This window comes from Dermacentor silvarum, chromosome 8 (genome assembly GCF_013339745.2).
Source record: "Dermacentor silvarum isolate Dsil-2018 chromosome 8, BIME_Dsil_1.4, whole genome shotgun sequence".
In the NCBI taxonomy this organism is placed as follows: domain Eukaryota; kingdom Metazoa; phylum Arthropoda; class Arachnida; order Ixodida; family Ixodidae; genus Dermacentor; species Dermacentor silvarum.
Genome location: NC_051161.1, coordinates 29,643,946 through 29,666,182, shown reverse-complemented (window position 1 = coordinate 29,666,182; position 22,237 = coordinate 29,643,946). Strand labels below are relative to the sequence as shown.

At 48.4% G+C, this 22,237-nt stretch overlaps 1 protein-coding gene across 7 annotated transcripts in view; it reads left to right on the top strand.

Annotated features, from left to right (window-relative positions):
* Window positions 1–22,237, top strand: part of LOC119460949 (pleckstrin homology domain-containing family G member 7) — a 328,218-nt gene that overhangs the window by 159,591 nt on the left and 146,390 nt on the right. For 2 of the 7 annotated variants that reach the window (XM_049672814.1, XM_049672812.1), the window contains exons 5-6: window positions 4,616–4,677; window positions 7,479–7,834. The exons of 1 other annotated variant lie outside the window; for it this stretch is intronic. In XM_049672814.1, coding sequence (XP_049528771.1) covers window positions 4,616–4,677; window positions 7,479–7,834 — 418 coding nt within the window. Of the gene's footprint in view, window positions 1–1,623; window positions 1,810–4,118; window positions 4,678–7,478; window positions 7,835–22,237 lie in introns of those variants that run through there. 4 more of the 7 variants (XM_037722096.2, XM_049672817.1, XM_049672818.1 and 1 more) reach the window with 4 other exon arrangements.

Genomic DNA, 22,237 nt, shown 5'->3' with positions numbered 1-22,237 from the left:
ATGAGCAGCCTCTGCCGCTCGTCGCCGTTCTCGTCGCGCACGACAAGAGCCTCGCGAGAAGTTCGCCTCCAAACGCAGTTACTCCGAGTCTTTCAGGACCCCCCGCCGGCAGCAGTCTGATCAGCTACGAGCTCGGCGGCACAGATGCCTCCTCTACAAGGTTCGTGCGTTCAGGCCCATGATCTATCCATCCAGCAACACCACACCCATCCACCCTTGCGTCCATCCACCCATCCATCCATCCGCCTACCCGACCACCCACCCATTTACCCACCCACGCACTCCCTACCATTCATTCATTCATTCATCGTAATGACGAAGATAGCACAAGCGTCACTGTGGTCGCATGGCTCCTGAAGTGTGGAAGACAAAGACAAAAGATCAGTGTCGCTGCTTTTTCTCGCGCTGGCGTTTGGCTGGAACTGCTCGGGTGCTCTTTGCGCTGGACCTACGTGACAGGGATTAAACGCCAATAAACCCCCCATATCAATTCTATTTCATCCGTCCGTCCGTTCGTCCGTTGCTGCAATTGCCCACATCACGTAACACTATATCGAACGTGTTAAAAGCCCCTAATATTCGTTTATGCAGGGAATAAAAATTTTCGGAAGGAAAATTACTCTTCGACGCAAAGCAGGCGTATTGAAATACGGCTCATAAATTTGCTTGCGTCTTTGAAGTTCCCGCAAAATTCAGCGGGTCCTTGCAATCCTATAATGACGCCGGCGCATTCTGGAACAATATGCATTGCCGTCTTTGTTCGATAATAATGCGAACCTTTTTTTTTTTTAATCTCTAACACACCGCAATCATCTGTGACGAGCCCGAAATGACTACAATAGGATGAAAGCCTCTGCTTAATTACTTCAGTCACTCCCCTGTCCCCTGCATCGTTCACAAGCATGCCATTGTGTTCTGTTTACGTCACCCGTGGAACGTTCTATTTATCCTTGATTGTTCGCTCGTCCATGGGAGCCCTATTCATTTGCGCTTTCGTTCAGCTATTCCTATAAGAATAATTCAAGGGGCACTTATCCCGACGTGGATGAATGCGAAAGCATTGCGACCACCGCGCGATGTCTGTGCTCTTCCAGTCGTTGAGTAACTACATGACCGAAACATTTTGGTGCATTGTGTAATTGCAACAACGAAAGGTCGAGGGTTCGGCTAACACCAAAGGTCGTGTATTTGAGTATCTTGATTAACTCTATCTTAACTAACTGTGCCTTAATTAACTTCGTCTTAACACCAAAGGACGTGGGATCGACTCCCACCAATCGCCGTGGGTAGGAGTACCATAATGAACTGTTTCTTAATCATACATAGCTTAATTAACTTCGCCTTAATTCACTCTGCCTTAATTCACTCTGCGGTAATTAACTTTGCCTTAATTGACGTCGTCAACTGCCTCGATTGGCTCGCTTGAATTTTTGGACCATCGTGGTCACGCCAACGCCGACAACGCCTGATTTTCCGCCCGATGAGCCATATAATGCTTTCGCATTAATAATCTCCACTCAAACCGAGACGCCTCAGTCTGATTTACTAAATGCTGACGTAAACCAAGTACGACGAAGTGAGCATGCCCACTGACGTTGACGCTTCTCTATTTCCAATGAACAGTTCGCGGTCCCCGCCACGACCGGAGTCCGGGCCGGGCTACCTAAGTCACTGCAGTGGCAGCGCGGATGCGGCCAGCGGCCTCGTGATGCCGCCGTCCCTGCCCGGATTTATGCCTTCCTACACGGTCATGCCCGAGGACGCCTACTGCAGCGCGCTCGACATCAACTGCCAACAGGGAGACCCGAGGTATACAGCCGGATCATGTCTCCCCACCCTGAGTACTTGCTGTTTACGAAGAGCGTCTCAAGTACATCGCTGGTATTGGGACCAATGTTGGCTCAACGTAAGGTCATCGTGGTCGCATATAGGTACACGTCGGCCTTGCGCTGGCCAGCAACGATGCCCGACGTGGAGCATACAATGGCCGTGCGTTCCGTGCTATTTCCCTGCAGAGCAAAACAAAACAAGAAAAAAAAAGAAGAAAAGGAAAACAGACTTCGCATACCGAATCAAATTCCTCGTACTTTGTTCAACTAGTGGGCAGCCTAAGTAGTTTCGTCGATTATGACTATGCCAGAACGAAGGAAATTGTCGTGAATATATGTTTGCAGAAAGATCACTTAAACTATTCAAGTAATGTTAAATGTAAATGAAAGTTAATGCTCTCGATGAGGTAATTAGTAATAGATATGGAAAGTTGCACGTAACCATATTCATGTATGCATAATTAGCCCTGCGAAAGAGGCAAGGACAATGCAATAACTGAGATAACAAACGTAAGCCCGAACTCAAAAAGTTCCTTTTATGAATTGATTGTTTGGCTTTGCAATTACATACGTGCTCATTTCGCTGCAAGTAATGGCATACAATAGAAAATGCTCCTTCACATGGACACAGCTCCAGTATATAAATATTTGTGGGTTGTGTGAGCTGTGTGTGTGTGTGTTGTGTTATTTTGGCCAATATGCGGATACATTAAGCAGCCAGAATTCAGAGTCATCGTGGACCTGCTCCAGTAATTCAATTGCGCACCCACGCACACGACCATGAATTAACAACATTCAAGCACGCCGCCATTCATTTTCTAATTTAGGGCGAAAAAAAATGATCACGAAACTATTTCACTACTCACAAAAAGCCGAAATCTCGGCTTTTTTTGCAGGCCTCTAGTGTTAATTTTGCCCTTGAAAGTTCAGGCGATAGAGTATCCCGCGTAAGGCATGAAGTAATGCTAGACGCGAGGCTAGACGTCAGACTTGGTATTGCCTCCGTCATTATGACAACAATAGAGCACTCGTGGACAGCGATTCTCCTTTGAAAGATTGTTCATTGTTCTTTTCAACATGAGACCGCACATCACAACCTGCTCCTCAGGTCACTCGTAAACGGAAAGTTTCATTGTTCTGAGTGTAACTGGATGTATAGCACAGTGAACCATGCCAGCCGCAACTGCAAAAATGCGACATGACTCCAGATGGCGCAGGCTGAGAAATCCCAGTGTATAGTACGTATGGCGAAATTCTGCGCACTGCAGGTGCAGAAAATTCTCACACTGACAAGTGTAACAACCAACGCCTTGGAATGAGCGCGCTGGAGAGAGACGGAAAGGATGTAGAGAAAGGCAGGGAGGTTAACCGTAAGTGGTTCTGGTTGGCTACGTTGCATGGGGGAAGGTGTAACGGTATGGAAAGACAGAAGAGCACAAACGAAGCAAACCACGCATACAATAGAGTGGTAGCAATGGCAGCAGGCAGCGTTCTAAAAGTCTATTATCTAGGTCTGGGGGCCTCCGGAAGTTCAGTAATGCAAGCATAAACTTGGGCGCTAGCGCACAGTAAATGTATCGGTGTCTCCTTCATGCCAAAACACTGCGACTTCCTCGACCTACTCTCCCACTGTAGACGGTTACCTTGACAACACAAGAAGTCAGTGAATTCTAAAAACCGGTGCAGTAGCGTGAAAGGATGAGAAGCCCCCGCGTCAGTCTTATTATCTACGAGCGATCACAGTAACGTACTCGTAAGGATTATAGGATTCACTGTCGCGCCATGGACAACAGATACACGCTCCCAGTCCTGGAAAATGCACACTTGACAGCAGAGCTCGAATTGGAGCATTTTGCGTAGGCGGTTGTCATTTCCACAAAGAACGCGTGTTGTCAAGAAGGATAAACAGTTCTGTCGTAATAATGTCATTCTGTATAGGGCTGCTAGGCCAAGAATCTTGAGAGACACGCTGCCGAGCTGATGCAGTTTACAAGGTCACGCTAAGAATGAGAAGTTGAACACAAAAGAGAGCACCACGTAGAAGAAAATCTGTCTTAGAAAAGGACCTGTTGTGAGCCTAGTTGGTGTGTGCTTCCTGGTTGGAAGCGGCGTAGTTGAGAAATCGACTTGGAACATCTCAACGGGATGGCAAAATCTTCCAGTCGGTCTCTTTACTCCAGGTCTTCTTGTTCCGATCGCGCACGTGGTCTGCCACATTGCGCTAAGCGTGAGCTCCCCGCCCTAAGTTCGTGAACGCTGAAGTCGGTCACAGATAACTGCAGCATGTTTCGCCACGTGGCGGTTCGCCGCTTCGCAGGTTTCCGTGGCAGCGTGACGCGGCGGTGCAATGCGACCTGCGAGGCTCCTCGCTGGTCAACTCCCGTTCCTCGACGCACATCGACGGTGGCCGATGCTCCCCGGGCCTGTCCTCGCTCATCCGGCCGTCGTCGCCAGCCGCAGCGGCCAGGGCCGCCATCTCCGGCAGCAGCGTCGGCGACATCTTCAGCACCAGCGCGGCCGGCTCGCCTCCCACGCCGCCGCCGCGCCGATCGACGCCGGCGCTGCAGCGCGCCCTGTCGCTGGAGCGGAGCGCGGCGCGCAAGAAGGGCGCTTCGTCCCTGCTGGCGGGACACGCCAGCGCGTCGGCCTCGCCCGGTTCCCAGCTGCCGCCAGCGCTCGAGGAAGGCGGCACCGCCAACGGCAGCGCTTCCGTCGCCGCCGGCAATGCTGCCGCCCGCGCGGCTTCCTGTAGTCCGCAGCGGGCGCAGCAGCAGCAGCAGCAGCAGCCGGTCAGCCCGGATCCCAACGCTTCGCCCAAGTCTGGCCAGGCGTCGCCCGCCTTTACGAGGTACTTTATCGAGGAGGGTGGCCAGGCACCGAGCTAATAAAATTTTGCTGCATAATCTCCGAGAATATGCAACCCCGCGGGAGCGAGAGAGATGGGGGCGCTCTTAATCATTCCTTGAGATGTTTGCCTCCTGGCATTCCTATAGTATGCTACTGCAGATTGGTATAATGAAAAAATGAAATATTTATACACGGTTCACGTCACAGGCACACAGCCACGCGCCAATACACGCTCCAACACTCAACAAACTTAAGTACCTCATTGAGACTAGTGTGTCTAAGGAAAGTTAAAGTGTCTTCGTTGACTGATATGCAGAGTCAGCGTTATGCTATAGGGCACTTTACATGTAGACGCATGTTCAGCATTGACATTAGAGGTGTTATTTCTAGCTAACTAGACTACAAGTGCAGATTAAGTGGGACAGAAGTATATAGTAAATGAGAACTTACCAAAACAGATTCTCACGCACCTATTTCAGCCAAGGCAAATACAAAAAAAAAAATGCCTTTGACTGTTCGCGTGAATGCGAAGGTATTACATAATAACGTCCTCGCACAGGAGACAGTTGCACGCGTATAAATTTATGGGGTACTACTTCGACGAACCATAGTCCGACTTTATGCAGCACCCAATGCAACACACACGCAATGACGCGGCCGCTCCGTTATTACGTGATATTGACACAAAAAGAAAGCACAAAGCTATCTGAGTAATATCGCCAATATTATCCTACAAATACCTTCCCAACATATATATGCCTGCTTAACAATAGTCAGCTATAGGTTCTTCAGGACTCTTATTAGAAAATAGCTCCTACGGCACCAATCCAACAATGTTTAAAGTTCCGCAGTTCCGCGTGTGGGCACGAACATTTGCTTTGATGAAGACGGGACATGTGAATAATTTTGCGACTCCGAATCGACCAGAGCTGCTGTGGAGTATGTAAAGCCAGCTCGAAGGCTCAATGCTGTATGTAAGAAACAAATGAATAATTTTGAACCTGTGGCAAATGAACGCTCGTACACGGACAGCTAAACCACAGAACCGACGCCACACAGAAGCAAGGAATTATACCCTCGCTAGGCGTAATATCCACAACTTGCCAGCGTTTGTACCTACGATGAAGCTACCGAAACGAAAATAGGTTATGACATCACACAAACTGCTAATATAAAGCATAGCAGTGTTCGCAACTCATATTATTAAAAATGTCCTGCTTTATATCTCCAGAACTTGGTAGAGCTTCTTTCGTAACCAATGAAAAATATATCTTCAGATGGACAGAAATGCGAAGAGCCAGGCGTCAACCGACGCGCCATTAAGATGGTATTCCGGATGGGCGCATGAATATGGCAAGAACGCAGGTGACGTCTAGAAAGTGACACACGCATCGAGTCCTTTGCGCATGCCATTTGCAAAGTTCCGCTTCGGTATTCAGACTCCACTGAGACGACATATTTACTTCATAATGACGAGGGAACGATGACAGCAGTCTCGCAGACATGGGCACCTCCTATGACCGAAACAGGGATGCCCAGTTCTCACCGGCCATTATACATGTATGGTCGTATACGCGGGCTTCTATAACACAGCTATAAGCTACGAGGGATTGGGCTCGGTCTGTACTTGGGAAGATGACGAACACCTGGAAAAAATTGAGTAGTGATGCCGTCCTTTCTGCAGTGGAAATACTTCAATCGCGAGCCTTGAACGAGATAGTTGCGGTGACCACGACAGGATGCATTGCCTCATCACCTAGATCAGCGACACAGCATCGCCAACGTTGGCGCTCGTTTCTTTTTGTCTACAAAGCTGTCTGTTGGGAGGGTATCGGTTCTTTTCATTATGTGGCCCAAGCATCCTTACCAAAAGATAATTTACTTAGAGCTGAGGAAGTTACTCTAGCCAAACACATGGCATGCAGTTGCACTTAACCAGAGTTAAAGATAAAAGGGAAGTGAAAACAACATCAAAACGCAGGATAATAAAAAGAGAACAAGAAGGAAAGGCAATTAATAACTGCAAACGCAGACATTCATTACGAAACAAAGCAGTAATATACGGATAAAATGAAGTTAGTAGACGTGTTTAAGGCCTGTGTCAGGCACGAAAAGGGCCATAAGTGCCTTTCTAGAGCGCCGTAAAGCAACCGTAGCGCTCTCCCAAAGTCCGATAGCGTTATGTACAAGGCGTACAACGTGACTAAACTTCGTAATCAGGTGCCCTCGGCGTCTTCTCGGCGTCTGCTGCACAGGAATGAAGGAACACATCCGAGGAGCGTTGTTACAAATGTGTCTTCAGCCGAGGAGTGGCCTGGTGTTCCACAAGGTGAAGTCGAGGATGCCGGGTTTCGTGTCCATGCCCGTTGTGAATGTACGGAGCATTGAGCGAGAACAGAGCTATATCCTAGTGACTCGTTTATTTCTACTTTTTGTTAGTCACAACCATATGACGAAAACAGACAATGAAGCCCAGAGAAAGCATATGGCAAGTTATCTGTTACGCTTTACTGAAATGTAAAAATAGTAAGGTAAATGTACACGAAAGCGGACGCAAGAATAACTATTGCAGCAGTTGAGGAACGAATACACATCCTCCGCACTTTACACGTGCACTCCTATGCCAATTAAGCTACCGCGTTGCGCAACCACCTTCTCGCAAACTTTCTTCGGTGTTTGTGAACAAGAGTAGCCCTGAGATTACTAGCCGGCGCCGCTGACGGCCAAGGGGCAGTGGATGGCACGAAGTGCGACACGAATTCCGGCTCGAACCCTTGTCCTGCATCTCGGCGATTCGCGCAGGTCCTCTCCGGGCGAGACGACGCCTCCGCTGACGCGTCGGCCCAGCGCCGCCGAGCGCCGCAAGATGTGCTTCGTGCGGAAGCAGACAAACTCGGCGCCAAACTCGATGGACGAGGAGGTGCCGAGTCCGTCGTCGTCTTCGGTCTGCAGCGGCGGCGCCCCGTCCACGGCCTCGTCGTATCTGTCGCGCAACACGTCGGTCGCCTCGGCGCCCATGGGCTCGTCGTCCTGCGGCACCGGGTCGGACAGCAGGCCCGGGTACTTCAACTTCGAGTCCATGCAGCGCCTCCTCGACCTGTCCATGAAGGTGCCCGGCGAGCGCAAGTCCTTCTATCTCGATATCCCGTCGCAGGAAGGTGAGTGTACGCAGCCATAGCGCTGTTCTCCTCGGCGTTTCTCAGACAGCGGACCACTAGGCCCGCTATGCTGCCTCGTTCTGTCGACGCCACGTGGTTTCTTTTTGTCGACAAGTTGCAGCTCCAAAACAGACATAAATTTTTATTCAAGTAGGAACATAGGCTTAGAAGTGTAGGCTATAGGTAAAAGCGTAATAACAAGTCGCGGGTTCTTTCTGCGTTAGCGAATCGCGTGTGTTGTACGCCAGCATCCTTTACTTCAGCTTGTATGTACTGGGTCGTCCACTCTTAGTACGAACCCACGAAGCCCCACCTCCAAGACCCTGTGCGCTTGCGCCGCTTAGCTTCAATGTGAGTTGTGCCATGTAAATGAGACTATAGGTTGTGTGCTTTGTGACTGCCCTATAAGTACGTGGAAGAGCGTAAAAAGTTGAAGAATGACCTTACGCGTCTCGACAGCCCACCGTTGTCGGAGGACGTTATTTTAGGCCCTTGGCCAGACGCTCAATCGAGCTTCAAGGCCATCCAGGCGCTACTGAACTTTTTAAACAGTACGGGCCTGGACTGTAGGCTTTGAGCATGCCAAATTGCTTGTCATATGTTTTACATCCTCATTCTCTCGTCCTCGTCACCCATCATGCGCCTCTTTCTTCCCTCTTTCTTTCCCTATTCCCCTTCCCCCAAAGCCGAGTAGCTGGCTAGAGGAATTTACCTCAGGCCGACCTCTCTGCATTTCGCATCATTAAACTTCTCTCTATCTCTCTAGCTTCAATGTGCGGCCGCGCCGCGTGCGCTGGCGCTCCGCGGAGCGTGGCCACGCTGCATGGTGTTCGCACTAAGAATGGACTACCCTGTACATCTCGAATTCACAAACAGACGAACTGCCCTTCGGGAGGTGCATAGCCTGGGAGCGTCAATACTTGAGATGTCAGCGCCACCATCTTCGGCCTTACTTAACCAGGGCCGCAATTTTGTATAGCGATGCCTTCCGTTCGATTCTATGCCACTCTTGTCATCCACCGTTCACGGCCGGCTGACCCCGTCGAGAAAGCGGGCGGAGCGTCGCTCTAACCACTACCGAAGCGTGAAAAGCACGAAAAGAGGTAGCATCGAAAAAGCATCGCTACAAAATCGAAGCCCAGGTCGTCCATTATACTTCGCGGACGAGACATCACGAAATGAATACAATCACGAAACAATCGTTATGCTTGGAACGAATTTAGGAAATATTTGCATTTTGTATGTTCCGCACATGTCTACAACGTCATATGTACAGTATTTGGATGGGTAGAAGTAACAAAAAGAAATGGTCACAACGTCACACGTACACATAACAATAAGCGGAAATGAATGCCGGGAAGGGTCGTGCACACGTACAGAATGGCGGGAACGCGACGGACGGTGTTCAACAAATACACGTCGCGTCTTCTTTACTAGCTGCGTTCATATTGAAAGCCGCGACTTCTACAACTCAGGAGGACGCAGGACCTACCCCCATTTCTCTCATCTGCTTGCCTTAAAAGCAAGTTTGGTCATGAAGCGGTGAAGGGACCGATAATGACTTTTATGGGTAGTTGTGCACTGTGAGAGCACGTCATGCGCGTTGATCGATAACCACAACATCGGGGAGGCAACCAGACTAGTTCCTAAAGGATCTGGAATACATACCTGATGGGTTGCTTGCTACAGAACACTCTCAGATTCGCAAATTTAGCTGGCGCCTCTTGCGTTTGACTTTTTTCATTTGAGCTATTCCCGAAAGTTGCTAAGGAACTAACTTATCAACGCAGCTAAATATACGATAAATTTACAAGTTGGTGAATTATTTCTAAAGTTCTTTACAATGACGGAAATGCTGCGCGATCCCACATTTCCACGTGGTAGGACTTTGTTAAATAATATACGTGTTGGCGTTTGCTATTCGAGAAAGAGATAATAAGGCGTATTCCAAGTGGACAGACGTTGTTAAGAAACTTACTTTGCGTACTAGTACAGGTCCAAGTCATAGACATTAAATCCTCAAAGCGGCCAACGGAATCGAGACATGCTACTCCGCCACCCCCCCTCCCCCTTCTCCCTCCCTCCATTTACCTTCCCATTTCAAACTAGACATCCGTGGCTTCAAACCGCAAACCATGACCCACTTGCAGTAATTCAGAATACCATATGCTACGCCAAACTTCGGCACCGGTTTCGATCTACGACCGTATCGAAGCTACAGTCCGGCATAGACTCTCTGTCTACTGTCATTTTTCAAAGAGTATTGCCAAAAAAGTCACGCCTGCCGTTTGCACGCCGACTACGCCAACATACGAAAGAAAAGAAAAATTGAAAGCGTATTCTCTTCCTCTTGTAACACGCCGCCGTCGACACCCCTTTCTCTGGAAGCCAAGTTTTGCAATAGGTGACATCTTTAGAGATCGATGACAACGTGCGCCGCTGACAGCGTGTGCTTTAGGAAGGAACGACGCCGCAAGAAGGGCCGTGCCTTCCGTATTACAGCGCTTGTTCAACCTGGCCACGTTTCCTTTCGGAGTTCGAGCCGTCGCACGAAACCAGGAAAGAACGACCCCCCCTTCCATCCGCTTTCCCTAAAAGCTCACACTTTCCCGAGTTCTCACGCGGGCACGTCCTGTATACATCACCGTCCCCGGCTTCCTGTACTTTATTCTTCTCGACTCCTAGCGCGCGTAGCATAGTAAAACACAGTTCCAGTGGCTCCGCGCATCGTAATGTTCTGCTCATCTGTAAACGAGAGCATTGTTCCCGATTGATTTTCACTAGATTGCGGGCAAAAAAAAATAGAAAAAAAATTTGGTCGCTTAAGCTTCGCCTTTAAGAATGGAACGCGATAGCCTTATCGGGCCCCGTTCGCATCGCATTTTTCTTTATGAGTAGGCTTCACTGCAATCCACAATGTGGGAAAGCCAGCTTACAAAAACCGAGCTTACACTGATTTTATTAAAGTCGGCGTCACCTTTAAACATAAATGCATTGCTGGGAAGACATTTTAGGGCCAATGCCAGCCGTCTTCTATGAAAATATGAAGGCCCTAGGACCTTTCTTTATTATTTTATAATTGTTTGCTGTTGCGCAGAGGCGCGCGCGTGTCCGAAACGCATTAGGCTGGCTAAGTCCCAGGTTGACCTTGTCTGAGCTGGAAGGCAAGATTTACGGGACCAGGCGATTTCTGGGTTTGTACCTTGAGTAAAGGAAAACTTTATTCACAAAAACTTTCTTACGCTAGAACTCTTCGTAAGAACAGATGACAGCCAGACAAATTAGTAGCGAAGGCGACCAGATAAAAGCAAGCAGCACTTACAAACGAAAGGCTTGTGCAGATTCGGCCCCTGATAAATAGCAAAACACGGACGAATCCGCTTTAGTAAATACTCGCGACCTTAGCTGTATAATTTGCCCGCCTAAAGCACACCTCATCGAAGGGAGACCATAGTCGATAACCAAGCACCTAACGTTAAGTAGCAGGCTTGCCACGACGTATGCTGAAATTTTTTCTGGTGAATCTTGAGTTTTTCTGCCATCGATAGCTCTGTTTTCCCACTTGAATGCTCTCGTGGCTTCATAGAACGCTGACACGAATTGACAAATTCAATTAGGTAGTCGCAGTGGAGTAACAGTTATTCCACGTCATCTGTATGATGGCGGGTCGTATTTCGTAAGGATTCTTTTCATTATCCTTTCTTTTTATCTTTCGTTATTAGGTCGCACGAAGCTGCGCGCGCCCTCTACCGCCAGAATCCACCACTCGGCAGGACGACTGAATAAGAAGTGCAGAGAATCGGAGAAAAAGAATCCTTACAAAGTACGAGCCCATGTTACTGCGACCGCGCCGCTTAATAAGCGGTTTTTAGTGAAACTTTTTCCTCCAGTATTGAAGCAATCAATCTTGTTTGAATTTGTAGGGTTTCGTCGAGTGACTACTCTTATAAATGACTAGCGTTTATAGATAGTTGACCACGGCCCAAGACGTCGACGACAGTGCCGAAGATGACGACGATGATAATAACGATGTTGGGGTTTTGTGGCCTAGCGACAGCTTATAAGCCAATAGTGTGCCAAACGCAATGATGAGGATGATGATGACGATGATGATATGATGATACTTAAACACGCTACGTACCGACAATGGGGTATGGGCCAATAATCGTTTGGTTGTAGTTTTAGCACAGTTACATGGATGAAACGAATAACTAGAAAAAGCGTCGCCGTACTTCTTTCGTTCCCGACTTGCGGAACCCTCGACTAAAAGCTGGCCTATTGGTTTCTTTTTATGCATTATTATTAGTAGTAGTAAGTGAAGAATAATCTGGCCGTGTTGTCACCAGAAACAGGAACGCAACATCCACATACGTGATAGGAAACAACAACAATAACAACCAACAGGAACGCTCTCCGATGTACCCATTTAGGACCAAAGCCGCCGGAAGACAGTTCTCAGTTCACGTCCTCGAGTTTTGAGCCCCCCCCCCCCCCCTCCCCCCGTCCTTTTCAACAGCCGCTGCGAGTGAGCTTGGTCCAGTGGCTTCTTGCTATAATTTACGACACCCAGCTGCCACGATCTCTGCTTCCTGGTTCCTTTTTCTTTGACTGTTTGTCGTCACTGTTGCCTCGATTTTCTCTTTGTCGCCTTTTCTTTCCTTTTTTACAAACCCTCGTTTTGATGTATTCGACGCGTGGGACCAAGGCCACAGACTTGAAGGTGGCTTCACGCTTTTCTGGATCCGTCTTTCGAAGGCTGTTTTTATTTGTTATTTTATTTTATTTTTTCCAGCGTGTTCCTAGAACTCCAGTCGTAAAACAACTCAGGCTTTTGTGGTTACCTTGGAGGCCGACTCGCCGACACGCTACGTTTTCGTGTGTCGCTACTGTACGTAGGCCACTTAAGAGCAACTGGAAATAATCTCTTTTTCAGATTTTAAAGTCACTAGCAAGATTCTGAAATAAGAAGGAAAAAAAACGCTTAAGAGTAGAGTCAGTGAGAAGGCGTTAGAAAAAAAAAACCGACGAATCAAACTAGCAGCGATAACGAGGGGGTTTCTGTGATATTGCGCGGCTTTCTGCTTCCCTCAGTGTATTGAAATCAACTTAGTACGATCAGAGAGCCGGCTTCCCGAAAGCAAGCACATTTCCGGCTTGCATTTAGATACTAAGAAAACCCCTCAAGAAGAGCACTGTAAGGAATTACTGTACTCCGAATGCGTAAATGAAAATAAGGCGTCAAATCCAGGTGAGGCACATCACCGCCCCAATACACTCTAAGCAGAGTTACCCTTACTATAGGTGCACATTTTCAAATCATAGTATCATCATCATAATCAGCCTATATTTATGTCCACTGCATGACGAAGGCCTGCATGAGCCATAGTATACCTCTATTTTAAGGGTTACTTGGTAACCTGTAGGTCTGTAACCTTTAGGAGAGGTATACGCACGATCTGTAACTCATAGGATTGGCATATATGTACCGCCCCCTTTATCAATATAGTGAGCTGAAAACTATGTTTAATAATAATAACTTTATCCAGTTCGTCATGGTGCAAAGGTGTAAAGCTTGCACTATACCTGCTGACATATGCTACTTTTGAGTTGAGTTAACGAGCCCGAGCCAATTTACAACACTAGCAAACACAGCACATCAAAAACGAAACAAAAAATAGTAAGGAAACTTGACACGAACTAAATAATACCAACAGGCTTAACAAAAAGCTACAGGTGGCGCAGACGAAACGGGCGCGTATATTTAACAATGCCTGTTGACGTGACAATACCTAAAAATACAGCGGGAAGTCTTTTCCGCGCATAGGATTGAAAGTAGCTGAAAACTTGTGCTACGTTACCAACTTTGTCAGCTTTGCCAAAATTCGCAATGTTACTGCGGTGAGGAGGTAAAAAAAAAAGGAAGAAATAAAGAAACATCTGGTGCAGCTCTCTCGCGCTCCTGGTATACGAAGCATGTCGCAAAAATGTTTTACTGCGCATTTCATTTCCCCAGAAGAAACCACCAGCAGGTGGACTGCGCCAATGGCTTTCTCAGACCACCCAAAAGCATATTCATAATCATTCTCTCCTTTAAACTCCAGAATACTCTGTTGTTAGGTTCGTGCACCCAAACTTCATGTCGCTCAAGTAAGTGGCAAGAAAACAAACGCGCGAGAAAAAACAACAAAATATTAACGTGTCTTCTCAACGACTTCGGTCCGTAGTGAATTTCAGAGGCCATACGTATCCTCTTCCACAACGGTAGACTCAGACGAACGAAACGAAGATAGAAAAAGCGAGAACAGCCGTTCCGTCTCGGGCTCTCACGTTTCGCTTGCCCGTGATTGTGTGTTCGCGTCCCCGCCCCGAAAAAAAAAAAAACGTGGCTCGCGCGCGCCAGCCAAGAGCAAATGTGAGCGTAATGTCTCGCACGTGATGCGTCGCTGGGCACGTAATAATGCCCCGCCTTGCCTGCAGAGAGTTCGCGGTTAGAACCCGAGGCGGCAGTGCTGAGGTAAAGGCCAAAGTCATCCCATCTACACCGCCCCCAACCCCATGTGTGCTTTTATTTTCATTTTCAGCAACTCGTATCCAAGTCGCCCCCCGAACGGTGGAAAAGAACACCTAAAGGCGAAGTCTATTCAATGTATGGTTGTATACGTTAGCTGCGCGGATTCTTGTTACTGGTAGTGCGGAAAGCTGGCTTGCTCCCGTAATCATGGAAGGGGAGGGATTTGTTAGGACGTAACCGCAAATGGTGGTGACAACCGCTATTTCCTTTTTTTTTTTTTTTTTTGCTTCAACCACCGCCATTACGCGACCTCAGGAACATTACGCCGGCTTCCCCGAATCCCTGGTTCTTCGCAACTAACATTGTTCGGGAGGGCCGGTTCCCGTTTTGAAGTTATGTTATGAGCAAAGAGAAAGACTATACACGACAATCGAGAAGCGTGATATTTTTTGACGATCGTGGCGGTTTGACTTGAGCGTTACGTGGTTGTAGGTGTCCCAAATTACTATCGTCACCCTTCGTCCCAATGTGCAGGTAGATGCGCAGCATCCATTGCTGATTGCTTCGCACTGCTTCTACGCAGCAAACAGACGATAATGAAAGTAAGAAAAAATCGCACAAGAAGTGCATTTCGGGTTCCACGTTCGCGAGAAGGGTTAAAAAATTCTTATGAAAAATATAGCTCCACATATTTCGCGTTTACTGTGAACAGGAGGTTCACTCTGGTCATTGTACTTCAATATCATTTTATTTGTCATCATTCGTTGTTTATTTTATACAGCGCCCGTTTGTTCTCAGTGTTTCGCTCTCGCCGGGCGATTGTTCTTACACAGCCGTAAATACGCCGAGCGTTTCGAAGTCGTATTTTTCAACACGCAAAGCGCACCGCCATTGATATAACCTGCTTGTCGCGTGGAGTTTACTGCACCTGCCTGCCGTAGGCCACTTGGCATGAGCGCTATAAAAGGAGTGCATCTTCAAAGCTTCACAGCGTAGAGCCGAAGAATAGCCAGCTGTGTTCCGCTTGCGCCATCTGGCAGAAAATGGTAATGCAGAACGGCCAGACGACGATGCGTGGTCGTCTTATATACTGACGCAACTGCAGACACTTTCAATCTTTAGGATGTGACGCTGAAACTTGGGGATGGCAACTTCAGAAAACAGACACTTTCTGAACCATTGTAAGATAAAATGCCTGTTAAGGTAAACTGTGAACTGAACTTTACACGTTTGGCAAACAGGGTTGTTAGCCGACCAAAACGCGCAATGTGCTCTTTCTTGCAACGACAGCTGATATTTTTTTTTCTTTTTTTTAACCAGCAGTGGCCAGGAGGCGCAAAGGCAATTTGGTTGCCTCATAGAGTTTCTTATAATAACTAGAGGGATCTCCTGGTGCTTTGCTCGTTCAGCCACCATGGGAATGATGGGTAGTACGTGGATTTGTCTGACCTTCGAGCTTTTGGATTCAGACGTCCTTGTGGCTTCGTTTATTATGCCTTATCTGGTCCTAAATTGACCTAAATTTTAAAGCAATTTATACTTTTTTTTAATGCAGAAGGTAATAAGACTCTGCAAACACGCATAATCGCCGCCAATTACAGTGGTTCCTCTTGCCCATGATTCAATGGTTTCAATATCGGCGCAATGGTTTCAATATCGGGCCTCTGTGTTACAGGTCCTGTGTTCGAATCCTGCCGTCCGACACTTTTGATAACGTTTATTTAATTGCCTACAACGTAGTACTTTCTAAAAAAATGATTACTTTGCAAAGTCACGAAGTCATTTAAAGCCAAGAAGGACGAAGTTTAGGCAAATCCGTGTACTACCCTTTATTCCCACGCTAGCTGAACTGCCCCGCTTGCAGACACTAGCTAGTGCCACCAGTTCCCTCCAGTATTCGCATGAAACTCTACGGATTGTCCTACTAAAACTGTGCCGAGGCCGTCTGATATGGGCGCCAAGGAAATAATCCGACATCTTGAACGATGACAGACGAGCAACACTTGATAACGCCCGCAGCACCGCACATTCTGAGCAGCGCATGCGCTCACACGTTCTAGCCCTGCCAGCTGGCCGCGGTCAGGTCAATCGCTGGGCACATCTGCCTCAAGGTACAGCTGCAGCGGAGAAAAGATTAGCACAAGTGACCGATCACCCGATCAGATAAATTGCGGCACGCGACGCTGTCGTTCCCCAGCACAACGAAAACGAGAGTGTCAGGCAACCCCCTCTTTGAAACATTAATCATGTGGCACCAATGTGCACGGGAACAAGAGCGCCGCGTACCGCAATTTCCCTGCTCCGGTCATCGGCCACTTGTGCAAAATCTTCTTCCGCTGCAGCTGTACATGTGCATGCCCAGCGACTCAGCAGTGAATTCGCCTCAGCGGTAAATTCGCTGAGGCGAAATGAAAGCGTGTCCTACTAAAAACTGTTTCCTCCGCTCGCTGCTAGGCTGTGTGTTACGGCGCTGCTGTTGCCACGCGAAGTTTCACCTCTCGTTTCCCATACAATCTTGCAGTCCTTTCATTTGCTTGTTGATGCTTTATTCGTTTTGTTTTCTTTTTTTCATGCACTGCACTTATCCCAAAGCTTTTCATTCCTGTGTTTAAGGTGGGAGTGCCTCAAAGCTGCCACATATACATTTGCCACTGATTTGCATTTCTTTCTTTTGCAACTTCGATAAGCGTGTTCTTCGTTTGCCAATTTTCATTAGCTGTGCATTTATGTCCACGTTGCAACAAGCATATCTTGATTCCGCTTCAGTTCTCACTAATTCGAGAGTGACAGCACTAAAAGCTTGTCACTGTGTTCTCGATTTTTTTTATATATATATACACCTCGTGTCACTTCAATCTCTATATGACAATCAAGTGTCGAAAAAATGCCGGCGACGGAAGTTGCGACTTTTCCCAATGCATTCAAATAGGTCAATCTCAATCAGTCTCCTTGTCCTGGTACTCTAACGATCTGGTTAGCCCCACGTGACGCCTGTGGGACATGCTTGTGGGACATGCGCACACTCGCACACACAAAAACAGACAAACAAAGACAACAACGAGCAAACACACTGCATGGTGCGTGAGGCCAATCTCTCTTCGTAAACAACCATCAGGAGAGCCCGAAAAGACGGGATGCCGTCATCTCTCATTTTCATATTTTCGTGCGCGCTCAGAGGACGCGATCCACGGTCGCAAGTGTCTTTTAGAGCGCCCTTTCGGGAGCGCCTGCCTTCGCGCAGCCGAGCCTTGGAGCGCGGAGTCCAAAATAATTGGCAACCGGTCTCGCCTTCCCGCAGCAGGCGCGAGGCGTACTCATATTATTAGTACTACTATTACAGCGGCGGCTCCGTCATCACAGAGAGGGCGACGACACGAGCGGCCCAAGCTGCTCAGGGAACGCCTGTTGTCCGTGCGTGCCCGTGTTCTTTCCAAGTGCGACACCGGCACAATTTTTAGCACGGGCTGTAGCCGCGCCGTCTCAGGACCGTCTCTGGCCGAGCTGTCAACATGCACACGCCATCCGCCCGTGGGATCGTGCTGGGCCGTTGGCGATGTGCCACGGGCGGGAGCTACAGCGACACGCCAAGTTCAAAAGGCGTGTTCTCTCTGCGCGTCCCAGATTCACAGCGGCGAAAGGTAGATTAACCGAGAATTTTAAAAAGTCACCGCCCAAGCACTCCGTACAGAGGGTTAACCAACGGAAGCTGAAACGTGCGGCCCCGGCGTTTATCACTGGGTATTTAATCCCGACAGTTCATTAAACGACGGCTTGGTAGGCAGCCGGATCCTCGGTACGTATTTGCTGCTTGCGCTCGGCCACACGGGCCTGTTCTTGTGCCCGGACTGCAGCATCGGCACGGCGAACACGAGCTCTCTCACGGTGCTGCTGTCGGCGCGGTTCTTCGTAAGCTGCCTGCTGTTCGGGAGTTCGTACGATGCGTGGCCTACCCATGTTGAAGTCGGAGAGAACTGCAGCACGCGCGCTCGGCTGCGACGGAGGGAACGACGTCACTGATGGCGCAGCCAATGGCGCGCCTCTCTCTTTCTACAAGTCGCGCAGCCCACTACCCGGAGTCCACAGGGGTATGTGCCATTGCGCTTGGACCCTTTCTGCACTATCACCAGGATCGGCCCACATTTCTGCGCACATTGGACGGTCGGATTTTGGTTTCGCCTAGCCATATATAGCTTCGCCGTAAGAAGGCGGGGCAATGTACGAGTCCCTCCATTAGCGTTGTACTGACGACGTGGGCTGACAATCGTATAGTCCCAAGCAATAGTCCCATACGAATGGCCTGTGCGCAGCTCTATTCGCCCGAAAACTCGAGGTCCCCAAGTTCGGGCTCGTTTAGTACACTCACAGCTGTGTTGCGAGCGCTGGAGAGATGCTGCCTTTGAATGACAAGCTAAAGAATCATACTAGCGTGGCCGATCGTCTAGCCTTCTACTACGGGTTCTGAGTGATGATTATAGTGTATACTCAGTGATCACACAGACACCCAAGCAACACGTACACCCAGACACATAAGCATACACACTAAACGTATTCGCAATGTCTCTAAACATTAAAAACGTGAATGACGAAATATTTTATATCATCTCCACAATGCTGCTCTTGCACTAATATTTCTATAGCTGCATGGTGCGCGAGGTGGCGAGCAAGGGAAAAGGGTAGGGGTGCTGCATCCTACGCGTTAAGCAAGCGGCCACTGCGGCAGGGACTTCTTTCGTACACCCGGCAGGGGCATCGAAAGTGCTTGCCGCAGGAAGGAAGAAAAGCAGGTGAGGGGGTCAGTGAAGTCACCTCCCATCGCTGTGCTTACTGGCTGCAGTTATCTACAGCAAGCATGCCAAAATCAGGTATTGGGCGGCGATTGCTCTCTCTCCCCCATGATTTGTAAGCCAGTCGCGCCCCCGAAACCAAGTTATTCAGCAGGAGGAACGATGTGGCAAGCTCCTCACTCTCTTTTGACTCGCGCTTTCCCCACTCGCACTTCCTTAGCGACCCTGGCACCCTGACCACGAGTCCCAGCCGGGGACACTGAGCGTTCCTCAGAAAGTTGATACGCCGTCTCGGGTGAAAAAAAAAGTTCGCAAAAGGCCGAAGGTGCGGACGGTTACGAATACACGAACGTATGCGTGTCTGCCTTGGCGCCAGCAGTTAATTACTCGACTAAGGCGTCGTTATGTTCCAGAAACACGAGGGAAACGACGGCAACAGTCTGGCCGGCGCACTACGCCGCTCACAAAAACACGGAGCCCACAGCAGAAAAGCTCCTGGTGGGCGCGGGGCCGCCCAGGCAGGCACTCGTTCAAAGAACCATCGTCCAGGTAAAAAGCCCCACGAAACACATTCGGTCGAAAGCTCTTAGTATTAACTGGCGGCTCTAAGGCACGTTCTTTGGCGGCACAAGGAGCGCGCTTCGGCAAGAACTCTTAGCTGAAAAGGTGCAATAATAGATCCCGTTAAAGGCGTTCGAAGCAATAAAACTCCGCTCCCTGCAGCGTGCCCACAAACGCTCGATGTTCGGCCTCACATCTTGCCGAGTTTCCAGCGTCTGTGGGCCATGTCGGAGAAATGCGAGCCGGTGTCGAAGCTGGGCGTCACGGCAGCGCGCTATTTCTTGTTTGTCTGTTTATTTTTCTCTCTCTCTCCGTTTATGCTTCTTCCTTTCTTTGTGCGTTGCTTGCTTTCTTTTTCTTCTTTTTTTTTCTCTTCTTTTTTTCAGTACGACTTCTTTAATAGCTTCGTGCGCTGCCTCTTCCGGAATCGCCACGTAACGCTGCCAGCAATGGAATACAGTTTCAGTTTATTTGCAACTGCGCCACCACGATGTGCTACCAGGGGAGAGGCTGCACCACAGGAAGATGCAGCGCGCGACCATTCGTTCGAATTTGGTGCGCAGAGCGGCAATCTTTTGTCGAGATAAGCTTTATTGTGACCTCCCCTGCAAGCCGTCCTTGCTTATTGTAAACGGTGAATTCTGCTTTTAAAAAACAGGTACGTGATATCGTTAGCGCGATTACCGTGAAAGTTAGTGCCCAGCAGTGGAAACGGAAAAATTCCAGCCATTCGCAGCGCCTCATATTCTTTAGCTTGCGCGTTGATGCTGCGACAGCTTATAGTATCTTAAGCCAGCCACTCCACACTATCGTCTCAGTGCATGGTGATATGTGTCTTGGGTACGGTTTTGATGAGAAAGCAATGGTGCCCGAGTCCTTTATTTTGATCAATGCGCACCGGAATGCTGTAAAAGCAAGCTTTTTACTTCACGTCACTGCCCCATAACGGCCTCCTTATGGACCCTAGCGCTCTTCAGATTCACGCACCGTGCATTTTTCACTGGCTAAATGAAGATTTGCCTAAATATTAAAAGCAGCTGCAAATCATGTCGCGTGAATGAATGAATGAATGAATGAATGAATGAATGAATGAATGAATGAATGAATGAATGAATGAATGAATGAATTCTTACTTTTACACAAGCATTCTTTCGGTACGTTTCTGCCAATGCCAAGCACGAGATTATATTATAGCGTATACGTACCACGCCAGTATCAAGTAGGACAGTACGTTATAGCCAAATTACACTTGAAAGAATCGTTCTAGCATGCGTTACCGAGTTCTCTTCACTGTTTACATGTAGCTGATGGCAGTGTTCATTTTCTATAATTCGAGGTAGAATTCTTATGCATACATAACCAAGCATACATAGATTACATATAGTCAATATTTCGGCGAATAATCGTCTTTTTTTTTTTGAAATTTCGAAGTCAATGGTGTCGAAATGGCGATTTCGGCAATGACAGCAATCTACTTTCTTACGAAACTTTCACACTGACACCAATATCCGCAAATAAAATTTGTCAGTGTATAAAAGTTCGGCCACTATTCCTTATTTCATCTATAGGCTAAAACAGCGAGTAAGGGACAGTTTCATTATTGGTCTTGCTTTACCTTTTGTGTTCCTCTGAATGGCAAGAGTCGTGGTTCAACTGCATCTTCCTCGAAAAAAGTTGCATCAGTTCTCAAAAGGAAGTCGTTAGGTCCAACTTACTGGATGAAGAAACTGACAATCTTCTGCGGCTCCTCCCGCTGAGTCTCGTTCGTTCTGACCCTGCAGAATCCCGTGGCCTTGGGCAAGAGTCACGTGAGTCCAAGGAAGGTTGACAATACCCTTGCAAGCTTCAGTCATTAATCGCACGGCACAAGAAAAGAAAAATGACAGAAAGAGACGAAAGGTAAAGGAAAAGAGAAAGCACTAATTGCCCTGTATCCGATTGAAGCGAGGAAAGTGAAAACGTATGGAGGAGCCTCCCATCTCCAATCTGAGAAGAGTGCAGTTCAAATCACTGTGCCCCCATCTTTATTTCTTTCATTCTATTGACTTGTTATGCACTTAATCCTTTCTTCTTCATCGCCTTCTCTTTTTTTTTTAACCCGTTATTCACTTCCGCGCCCCTCGAAGACGAAGCGGTGCGATGCTTGTTACGTGTATACTAGGCGGTGCGACCGGCGGCATTCATCAGCGATGGTCCGTAACGACCTCCCTGTCGCTAATGTCGCTGGCCTCGTCAGTCACGAGACGGGGGAACCGTCCGTTCGGGCTTTGCATCGCCTTCTGCGTGAACGACGAGATGTACTATACGTGCAACGAGAGACCGAGTAGAACGCTTTCGTGTAGCCTCGCCTTAGATGCTGGCGTTGATTGCGAAGCCGGACCCGATCGTTTGTCTGAGAGGTCGTCACGAGCAGCCTCGCCTTTCTCGGCGACGTCACCCCTCGCCCCCCCCCCCCCCCCTCTCATCCCCCTGCGGGGGCTGTCTCGAAGATGCGCGGTGATCGCGCCGAGACGAATTCCGATCTCTCCGGCAACGATTCAACTTGAA